Source organism: Pseudochaenichthys georgianus, chromosome 16 (assembly GCF_902827115.2).
Source record: "Pseudochaenichthys georgianus chromosome 16, fPseGeo1.2, whole genome shotgun sequence".
In the NCBI taxonomy this organism is placed as follows: domain Eukaryota; kingdom Metazoa; phylum Chordata; class Actinopteri; order Perciformes; family Channichthyidae; genus Pseudochaenichthys; species Pseudochaenichthys georgianus.
The window spans coordinates 3246384-3257990 of NC_047518.2; the positions used below are offsets into that span (position 1 = coordinate 3246384).

Sequence of the window (11607 nt, forward strand, 5' to 3'; positions counted from 1 at the left end):
CAGTGCGACTGTTGGGAAAGACGCGTCAGGCGACACAACAGTCGGGGTCCGTCTGTGTCAGTTCTTTGGTGTCAGCTTGGTGTGTCCGGGCCTTAAGAGGAAAAACGCAGATATTATAAGTCAGTAATCAACCCCTCTGCAGTCTAATGTTTCTCGTATTCTATTAGTCAACAGGACTTTTTGTATTCTCCCAGTCACTCCACACTTAATGAATGAGGAATATTTTCATTCAGAATACATATAAATACAGATTTTGTTCTGATGTAATTATTTTGTTATCGTTTTCTTCAAATATATGGATTTAAAAAAACAGTTAAGGTCATTTCAGGAGCCATAACAATGTGCTCACTCAATTCAGTTTGGGGTGTAAGGGTGTGACTTCCTAAGAAACATTGTTGTGTCCCCTCTACAGTTCTTGGGCATGTGAGGACAGATGCTCCAAGGCAAAAATATAAATCTATTCTTATAGTCAGCAAGAGTTGGAGTGACAACAACGCCTAATAATGATTTTATCATAAATATATAAATATGATGAATATCACTATTTTCTGTAAATAACCAGACTTGTTCATACCAATTTCCAACAAAACTATATTACATTGGCAGTATTTACATGCACAGAAAGCTGACTACCGTACAGTACATGCATTCTGTCCCCCATTTCTGAAACCCCACCAACACCATTATTTGCAATGATCAGTTTAAAGATTTTAATCGAGCTTGTCACTCATGACAAACTGTTTATTATTGATATTACATTTTAAATGATGTTGAGGTTATGATCATTAAACCATTACTCGTTTACAAGGCTTCCTCATCTTGGATTATGTACTTTAATGACTCTGTGTAATGATATGTTTCCAGCATATCCTTACCAGTTTGGATGTATGGTTATCAGGCGGTGGCACCAATGTGGTATTTGTTAAATAAATCAAGCACACTGCAGACACACATGCCTGCAGCTACAGTGAAATCAAACACGCCACCAAGGGCAGATGCTTCCAGGCAGAAATAAACATCTGTTCTCATTGTCAAGGAGAATTTGAGGAGCAAGTTGCCCTTAAGCAGCATTATGTCGTTATTTCAACAACATAAATCATCCCTTCGCTCAGTGAAGGTACCATCCTCTGTCTCCTCTTTACGAGGTGATGTTCTCTTATTGTCGGTTGCAGTGCCTTTGATTAGTGACATTTCTCACTCCACCCTCCCCCAAACCTTTAATGCTTCCAGTGATAGTATTATGTCTTTGTGTAATGTTTGTATGTTAAATGACGCTTTTGTATCAATACATGAAACAGAACATGTACATTAATGCTCGCTGGGATCGTCATAAAACAGCAATGAAAATGCACCAGAGGAGGAAGCTATCACATCTCCATCTCTGCCTCGCACTAACCTGAACAATTTCTCAAAATGTGATTTTCAATCAAAACAGGGAGTCATCTCTTTAAAAGAGGCCCTTTTATGCTTTTGAGGTTTTCCCTCTCCTGTAGTGTGTTATAAAGGATTGGTCTGCAAAGGCTAAAATCCCTGTGTTCCCTGTTCCCTGTCCACCCCCCCCCTGCCTGAAATGCCTCCATTTGACTCCTTTGTTTACTTTTTTAAATAATCACTCATGCTTCTATTGGCTAGTGCTCCAACACATTGGACGTGATAGGCTAAGGGGCGGAACATCTCTGAGCGGTTGACCAATCACAACAGAGCCGGCCAGCTAACCAATCAGAGCAGACTGGGCTCTGGTTTCAGACAGAGGGTGAAAAGAGGTGCTGCAGCACAGACAGTATGAGAAAAATAAAGAGCTTTTTGAACATTAAAGCATGGAGACATGTAGAGACACTACATACTGATATACACCTGAACATCATCAGGAGAGGACTCTTTAAAGTAGAGACACTACATACTGATATACACCTGAACATCAGCAGGAGAGGACTCTTTAAAGTAGAGACACTACATACTGATATACACCTGAACATCAGCAGGAGAGGACTCTTTAAAGTAGAGATACTACATACTGATATACACCTGAACATCAGCAGGAGAGGACTCTTTAAAGTAGAGACACTACATACTGATATACACCTGAACATCCGCAGGAGAGGACTCTTTAAAGTAGAGACACTACACACTGATATACACCTGAACATCAGCAGGAGAGGACTCTTTAAAGTAGAGACACTACATACTGATGTTCAGATATACACCTGAACATCAGCAGGAGAGGACTCTTTAAAGTAGAGATACCATACCAACTACAAAATAAGCGGGTATTAAAGTGTAAACGGACAACAAAACGGAAATGGAAATGAATAGGCCTGATGGTGGTGCTAAATCAGAGCCTATTACCTGTTCTCAGTCTTTTTCTCATCATGCATCTTCTGTGTAGTGAAGGATAAAGATAAGGCAAATGTGGCAGTGAATATAAGATATAGTGGGCCTATCATGGAAAAGCTAAGACATTGAGCTGTCTGAGTGGAAAAGTACAGTACTGTGTTAAAGTCCAACTGCTGAGAAGCCTCAGTGGAAATATACTGTGTAAATACTGTGTGCAACAAAAACGCGGGGTCAACCAGATTAAGAACAGAGGCATCCTGTTATGTCCAAACTGATAAGCCACAAAGTTGCAGAACTCATTATTCTCACACTAAATCACCCACCAAGCAGGCGCAACAGTTCACAAGGGCAGTCTTGTGAGTGAAACCAGATAAGGAAGTGAGTGAAAGCAAATAAGGAAGTAACAAAAGCGCGCCGAAGGTACTCGAGGCTCTCTTCAACTGGGATCTCACACTGACGAGCTTGTCACGGTGAGAACTCAAGAAGGAGTCCAAGGCGCTTTGTGGTATAGTATCAGATTGATGTATCTTTGTTGAACTGTGTAATAAAGTGCTTATTTGAAGAAACAATCCATTGGAGTGCAAAGTCTAGTTTGTACAGCTAACAGAATAGTGTCCAAAGACACAATTCCTTTTCCCTCAGAACTAAGAACGGTCATCGGCGGATCCGGACAGCGACCCCGCTCTGGCCATATCCAAACGATCTGCGCGGAGGACGGACCTGGTCCGGTAGACTCCAACAGCTTGGTGACCCCGTGACGTGATGGTCTAGAGCGGGTAGTCTGGACACCGATGACCTTCTGAGAGGACACCAAAAAACATTGAGTTTACGGCTTTTACAAGAAACCATCTCACACAATCAAAAACCCGGGTAACTTAGAATCAAGGTAAGCAACTGCCTGTTACAACAAATAGATGTGTTTGAAATACCACTAAATTTTAGGATTGTGTGAAAATGGCAGAAATAATTGTCTCAGCTAAAAAGTAAAGATAAAATGTAAATAAAATTGTGTGCACTAAATAGATCAACAAGGGCATAAACAAATCTGTGGTGAGAAGCGGGTGAAACCCGTAATTTATGAGGTCCAAAGGGAAGGTGTAAAACTGGTCGCCGTAACAGTAACCATAGTACAGTGTAAAACTAGGCAAGGCCCTAGTATCTAAGGAAGGTGTAAAACTGGTCGCCGTACCAGTAACCATAGCACAGTGTAAAACTAGGCAAGGCCCTAGTATCTAAGGAAGGTGTAAAACTGGTCGCCGTACCAGTAGCCATAGTACAGTGTAAAACTAGGCAAGGCCCTAGTATCTAAGGAAGGTGTAAAACTGGTCGCCGTACCAGTAACCATACCACAGTGTAAAACTAGGCAAGGCCCTAGTATCTAAGGATGGTGTAAAACTGGTTGCCGTACCAGTAGCCATAGCACAGTGTAAAACTAGGCGAGGCCATAGTATCTAAGAAAAGGTAGAAGACTAGCAAAAGACGCTAGCAACCAGAGAATCTAATAAAGAAAGATAAGGAAAAGTAGAAAATGGAAGGCGAATTTGCGAGAGAAGAAGCACTAGGCTTCAAAATCCCAGATGTACGTCGCGAGGTTTGGAAAGAATGGGTGGAAGAAGGACAAAAGGAAGTTGAGAAAAAGGATCACAAAAAATGGGAAAAAGGGGTAGCAAAATTGTACCGAAAATTGACAGATAATGGCATACTGACAGCACACAGACAAAGAACTAAGGATAAAAAAGGAGAGTTGTTAGGAGGAAAGGATACAAAGGGAATGTTCAAGAAAGCCACAGAGGGGCTTGAGGAGGAACTTTGCCGCCATAAAAGTATAGACCCGGGAAGATGGTCTTTAAAAAAGAAAGCACACCAAGACGAACAAGAAAAACTAGAACAACTAATTAGGACCTCATATGCCATGGTTCAGCCGCTGGCCGCCTGGAAGAACAAATAAAACCACCCCGGCCACACAAGCCCCCCTAGTAGCCGCGCCAGTAGCAGCACCGGCAGTAAGAACCCCCGTAGTAGCAGAACCCCCAAAACCAGCAGAACCCATAATCAACCAAGAGAAACACACGGCCGCCACCGCCCCAGCTCTCCTGTACCCCGAGCTCCCTAGAGAACAGCATGAGGTGCCACCCCCGTATAGCCCAGCCAACCCCTTCATCCAGGCAATGCTGCACCCTATGAGGGCTGAACCCACCGGCGGGTATTACCAGATAGAGGGAAAAGTCTTATTAAACCAAACATCCCCACCTTTGACCAGAGCAGGGGTACAAGGACCGTCCCCAGATAGGAGATACCAAGATACCCCATACCCTAGACAGGAACACAGCAAAGAAAGGGGAGGGGGAGCTAAAACAAGCGATCATGAAGACACAGATACTCCCCGAAGAAATGAAGGTAGGGCGTTAGCCGAGGCGAATTTAGAGGCCGAGTTAGCACAAAGAAACAGAAACTAGCAAAGGCGATGGAAGAAACAGGAATGACATGGTTGGAGGCACTACCTCTCGCCCTATTGGCTATCAGGAGTTCCATTTGCAGGACCACTGGGTTCACTCCATATGAAATGACTCATGGGCACCAGTTTCCAGGCCCAGGGGCGGGAGCCACGGTTTCAAAGGAACTGTATGACAAAGTGGGGCACCAGGCCTACTATAAACAACTAAAATGCCTCGTTGCAGAGTTCGCAGACGAATCCACAGCAGCCAGAGCCAAAGGACACACAGAGGAAGCTGAGGGCAGCAGGGACGCTGAATACGTCCGCCTGAAGACGATCAAACCCAAGTGGTGTGCTCCAAGGTTCTCTGAACCACTCAAGGTAACCCAGCGAACAGATCATGCAGTCAGAGTAGACGGAAAAGGAGACACGTGGTACCACTGGAGCAGGTGTGTGGAAGCACCAGCACCTACCAGGACCCTCGCTGACACCATCCAGGACCTAGGCCAACTGAACATCAGGCAAACAACCGAAGCCCCCCAACCCCCAAGTGTGGACATCGACTCCACTTCCGAGGAGGAGGAGACAACAGGAGAACCAACGGCAGCCCAGGAGATAACAGCCGGCGAGGAGGCACAACAAGGGACCGCTCCCCCAAAGTAGGCGGTACACCACACACATCACATACACACACCACACAAGAGACACTCACCTACACTGATACACCAAAGAACTTTTACAAGAAAAACAAAGATGAAGAAGAACTCAGGACCTAACCAACACCTCTATTGCTTGGCCTTAACACTTTGTTTTTTCATCATTGTTGGAATAATCATTATCATAGTGGGTGAAAGGGGGAGGCAAATCATTGACCAAAGTAATAATCCAAATTCCCCACAAAATAAAACTACACAAGATACCTTTTCTCCTCCAAAAAACAGCCTAACTAGACACGTCCGCAATGTGGCCGGCACAGTAGATATGGCAAATTTCACCCAATGTAACCAGAAAGATGCATTAAGACACATCTCGCTGACACTTTGCCTACCCTCGGCAAAATAGTCATTATATACAGTCTTTAATTAACTATTAGTAGATAATAACGAGTAATGAATATACTTTATAGGGATCCTATTAATATCTAATAATGAAATTCAATAACATGCTTTAACCACTAGGTTAAATCAGCTGTGCACTTTTATGGTGTAAATACAGCCTATCTACCAAGTGGATCAAATATAAAAGTCAGCCGAATTAGTGTTGATACTGCAAGGAGACGTATTGTGTGAAAATAAATGTAAGATGTTGTTTAATGGCTGATATATTTATGATCCACGTCACGTTTTCAGTTCCTCATGTTTGTCTAGAAGTCTTCTCATCAGGGCTCTATAAATACAGAACTACGGCAGATATGTAATATTTAATGCAGCCGAACCGTGTATTACAATGCCGGTATGTGATGACTTTCAAAGAGAAAAGCAAGCACACTCGGAATAAAGTATTATTTTATTTTTAAAAAATGTTTTCGGTCTGTTTCCGGTATTTGTTAATGACGATGTGCTCTGAGATGTGAGACTGGAATTGCACAGGGGAAAATAACATAGGCTATCTTTAGATGCGGATTTTGTTAAACTAATATGTTTGCGCTGTGGACCAACACTATACAGTACATTGACGGGGAAGGGGGTAGCAATAAAGATAACACCATTAAACAGTTACACAACATAACAGAAATAATATCGATAGCAGCGTCCCTAGCAACCACCTTGGTAACAATGAAAATGTTATGGATGCAATTTCCTGAAGTAATCTTCATAATAACTAGCAAACTAAAGATCATGTATATCCACTGCACACATAATCTGAAATAACAACTCATATTTCTCGCATCAAATGACATCAAAACGCATTTTAATGGCCAAACTAACTTTAAAATAGGCATTTTACACCGAGAATAAATCGAAGTTCGGCCATGTTTTTTTTTCTGCAGGGAGAAATTTGAAGATCATGTGACGTCAAACAGAGCACATGGTGTAGTCCAAACGATAGCTGGGGATTCTGGGTAGTGTAGTGTCTTCTGCCTTTGTTTCTCCGAATCGAAGGGGAAAAATACAAAAGCATTGCACACAATTTAAACCAATCAATGTTGTGTAATTAACAAGGATAATCTGGTGTTTTTTAGTGGATGACTAGTGCAGATATCACTGTAAAATCAATCGACAGTAAGGGGAATACTTACTTCCGGGTGTACAATTCTCCGTTATCCAATGAGAATGGACGCTCACATTGCCTTTAAGGGCAGTCGACACAAACGAATGCCGTGCTTCCATGAGCGTCCATAGAAGCATATGGACATCCCGGAAAGCTGAAAATGGACGCTAAGGCCCCCCCCCCCTTGCGTTGAAAATGGACGCTAAGGCCCCCCCCCTTGCGTTGAAAATGGACTCTAAGGCCCCCCCCTTGCGTTGGAAAAAGCCGACACAGGGGACTTGACATAACAATATTGAAGAGAAGGCTCCGTAACACATTACTCTAAGGATCGAGTTCAGACATATAGGCTGTCTTGAACACTATCATCAGAGTAACGTGATCTAATCAATAAATAAAGATTCAGCAGATAAGAGGAAAGCACATGGCTACTTAACATGCAGAACGAGTCATTTTGCATGCTAAGTAGCCATGTGCTTTCTGGGGCTAAATCTTTATCAGTAAACCGATTTAACCGGTAAAAGTTCCTTCAAAATAAGAGTCCCGATCTTATTACTATCAAAATAAAAGTGCAAAACGAAAACTTTACCATAGAAAAATATTGGCATACAATTATAATCACTTCTCTAAAAGTAACTCATTTTAAATATAGTTTATTTATATCTGATAATAATAATAATAATAATATTAATATTAGCAATAAGCTTTATATTTGTATAGCACCTATTACAAGAATTGTAGCCAAACTCGCTTCACAGCAGTTCAATAGACAGATTAGTATAACATGACAGGATAAAAGCAATGTAGAGGAGCAGCTACATTTCAACACATATATCCACGAAGGTTAATACATGAAGACTTGTGACTCGGACTTGACTTGGACTCTTCTTAGGTGACTCGGACTAGAACACAGGTAATGATGACTCGGACTCGACTCGGACACTCCTTGGGTGACTCGGACTTGGACTCGGACTCGACTACGACTCTCCCTTGGTGACTCGGACTCGAAGAGTGGTGACTCGAGAATGACTTGGACTCGTGAATTGGTGACTTGACTACAACACTGACGCATTCAAACACTTGTTCTGTTACCAGCTGTATTCACCTTGCAGGTGCAGCTATGTGACTTTTATCCTGGATAAAGTGTTTAAGTCATGGATGTTTAAAGTTTAACTTCTTCATATTTGACTAATATTAAAGTTCACTTTTCATTCAGGAAGTATGACGCTGCGCTGTCAGTACGATGTCCATGTTTGTGATTGGTCGAATGCTCCAAATACCACCCCTTTCATGTGAACGCGCACCTAAGTATATAGGGCACGGCTGGCTTGAGCGATCCACTTGATAACCCGCGTCGTAGGACCGTTTAGCGAGAGCGCTATGTTTTGGATTAGGCCAACCGGCTAACTCAAACATATCCAGGTTATGTTGAACCGGGTTCGTATTAGAGGCCTCTGGACCTCTGCCACGATACACCTTCTACCAAACTCACAATGCATGAAAGGATTTAGGAGTACCTCTCCGACCTCCGCGCTCCTCTTCTTCTTTCCATTTCCTAAATGCTGGTTAACCTTCATTTCAACCTCAGCAACACTGTCTTCAATTATTGTCACCATTGTTGTTTACACTGTCACAGCTAGTATTGTCATCCAGGGACTAGTAGTGAGTGATGTGAGTGTCGTTTCCTCTAGTCTGTCCTGACACCTGCCTTCCAAACAAGGAGGTCCAGAGTTGTTTAATATACCTCTTAGCGATTACTGGGAGAAAACCATTTATTTTGATGTTACTATTACCAATCAGAAACTAAAGAATTATTATCTTTTCAATACTTTTCCCTGATTTTGTGTGTTTCAGTATATATATACAACACAATACATGTACATCTTTGACATGAAGTTAACAGTATGACTTCTTCACTTTCTTTTGAAATATAAATTAATTTTAAACAGTTTTTAGCAAAAATTTTAGCTGTATTTTAACATGGCAACTTACAAAATGTAGGCTGGAATTTAGGTTTTCTTGTAAAAAAAACAAAGAACAATAAAAAGATTAGAAAAAATGTGATATCATTAGAATCAGTAAAAAATATTTTACAAAGTCAAAGTCAAGTGAATAGGGTACTTTTTTTAACTTAAAGGTATCAGCTAGACATTTCTCCAGCTAATTACTGACAATAAGGCAATTGTTTTTTGTATTACAAGTTTTCTGAAATAGCATGTTTAAATATGCAAATTACCCATTATCTCATTAAATATGCACATATTTTAACACATTTCAGGAATCGAAATCTGAATCTTGGATAAAGCCAGGTTCAAAGTTCTTGTTTAATGTTGTAGTCATATTAGTATCTAAGGCTTTTACAGAAGGGATTTTGGATATCTCTTTTTATCACTCCATAAATCAGAAAATATTGTCAACAGCCCTAAAATATCAATTTTTGCCATGTTTTTAGGTATACAAAGTTGTATAATTCAGGCTATGAATGATATATGAACAAACCCTTCTGTAAAAGCCTTCATAATATTGATAGGAATATAACTGGAAGGTTTGGTGTATGTACATGCTACTGAAGTGGACATTTCGGAAAAAAATCATTTTGGGAAAACGACCTTTAAAGATTGCAGTGAGGCGCTAGCTAAACCCTCCTGTTCTTTGGATGACAGCTTGCGCATCGACGCACTCCGTGAAGATATTTCATGTTCGGGGTCATTTGTTTTTTATATAACTGTTACGTGCTTGTGTTGCTTTTCTCTGTCTCTCTGCTGCGCAGGTGTCCTAATGACATTCAGCTGGGGACTTTAAAAGGAGAAGCTGGAGAGAGGCTCTCTTTTTCCCGTCCTGAAACTGAGGGATTACGACCGTGGCTTTCTTCTTCCTTCAACAACAGTTGAAAATTAGCCTGCTGGCTAATACTGGCTCATTTACAGCAATGTGAATTAATGTGCACTGTCCTTTTAAATAAAAAAAAAATAAACAAATCTCAACGCTGGAGGAGGTTGTCCGTGGTGTTCCTCCTTCTTTTCTGCTTCAGGATCTGTAGATTCCTAGTGTTTGTATTTTATGTACTCTGGAGGAACAGGTAGTTTAGGTTTTTCGCAGCTTTGTTTTCTCCCTCAGGGACTTGTTATGTATCTGGGTAGTGTGAGGGAAATATTTTTACTATCACCTAAAGAACATATCTAGGATTAAAAGACTAATGTCACAGCAGGATCTGGAAAAACTTGTCCATGCCTTTATCTTCAGTAGACTGGACTACTGCAATGGTGTCTTCACAGGTCTCACTAAAACATCTATTAGAAAGCTGCAGCTGATTCAGAACGCCGCTGCTCGAGTCCTCACGAACACTAAGAAAGTGGATCACATCACTCCTGTTCTGAAGTCTTTACACTGGCTTCCTGTGTGTCAAAGAATAGATTTCAAAATACTGCTGCTGGTTTATAAAGCACTGAATGGTTTAGGCCCAAAATACATTTCTGACCTCCTGCTAAACTATGAACCATCCAGATCTCTCAGGTCTTCAGGGACTGGTCAGCTTTCTGTCCCCAGAGTCAGAACCAAACATGGAGAAGCAGCGTTCAGTTATTATGCTTTTAATTGAACTAGTCATATCTTAGACCGCACTGTAACTTTTATCCATGTATTTGTCCTTTTAATGCTTATTTTATTAGCTTTTCTTTTAATGCTTAATGTCTTTCATTTTTTGTAAGGCACTTTCAATTGCCTTGCGTTGAAAGGTGCTATATACATCTGATGGAGATGGATAGAGGCATTTATTTTAATTGTAGCAGTCAGTTTGTGGTTCTGGCAGCATTGTTGAGCATTTTTCATAGATGTGTTTTCATGCCTCTGTGTAAGGCTTAGTCTTTCTATCTGTATAGCCACTGGTGTAACTAAGTTCATAAACTCAACAGGGACTATACTTGAGCACTATTTTGAGATACTTGTACTTTAGTTGAGTATTTAAATGTTTTGCCACTTTATTCTTCTACTTCTACAGTTCAGAGGTACATGGTGTATTTCTACTCCGCTACATGTATTTCATACCTTCAGTTACTTTGCGGATCTGGATGAATGATGTGAAATATAATCAAGTGTTAAATCAGACTTTAGTTCCACCTGGAGTAAATCCACAAGCTACCCTGCAGTCTACAAAGTACTTCAGACTAGCTGCAGGTCTACCAGATCAATCATTATAAAACACATCATATATTATTCTGAAATGGACCAATCTGCACAACGACTACCTTTACTGTCGCTATTTCCACTATATTTTGATGAGAATACTTTTCTACTTTCACTTGAGTAACATTTTTAATGCAGTACTCTTGCTGTAACGTAGTATTCCTACACTCTGGTACTTCTACTCAAGAACAAGAGTACTAAAGCTAACGTTAGCCGGAAAGGTTTTTCAGTTCGCTTCATGCTGAAAATGAAATAGGACCCCACGGTTTGATGATTGATAGGTGTGGGCTGTCTTCCATTTTTCACACACAGGACAGTGGGGGATATCCACCCTTATCCACAAATGTAAAGTAGTTCACACAGCCTTTTTCCTCTGTGAGGAGCAGCAGGTTCAGCTTCATTTAAATATGTCGTGTAGTAATACTGTAGATGGATTTATTTTTCATCTC

The 11607-nt window shown here is 41.0% G+C and overlaps 1 protein-coding gene across 1 annotated transcript; it reads left to right on the plus strand.

Annotated features, from left to right (window-relative positions):
- The first annotated feature begins 4279 nt into the window (after positions 1-4279).
- LOC117461202 (uncharacterized) lies at positions 4280-9965 on the plus strand. The gene is made up of 2 exons (XM_071205785.1): positions 4280-5427; positions 9747-9965. The coding sequence occupies exons 1-2, from the start codon at positions 4799-4801 to the stop codon at positions 9865-9867; spliced, it is 750 nt and encodes a 249-aa protein (XP_071061886.1). The 5' UTR covers positions 4280-4798; the 3' UTR covers positions 9868-9965.
- Positions 9966-11607: the final 1642 nt, after the last annotated feature.

Bases quoted from the DNA above. Each gene is read 5' to 3' on its own strand.
- LOC117461202 (XM_071205785.1), top strand. From the start codon at position 4,799: ATGGAAGAAACAGGAATGACATGGTTGGAGGCACTACCTCTCGCCCTA. The intron at 5,428-9,746 runs GTAGGCGGTACA...TCTGCTGCGCAG, and splicing joins CAAGGGACCGCTCCCCCAAA to GTGTCCTAATGACATTCAGC.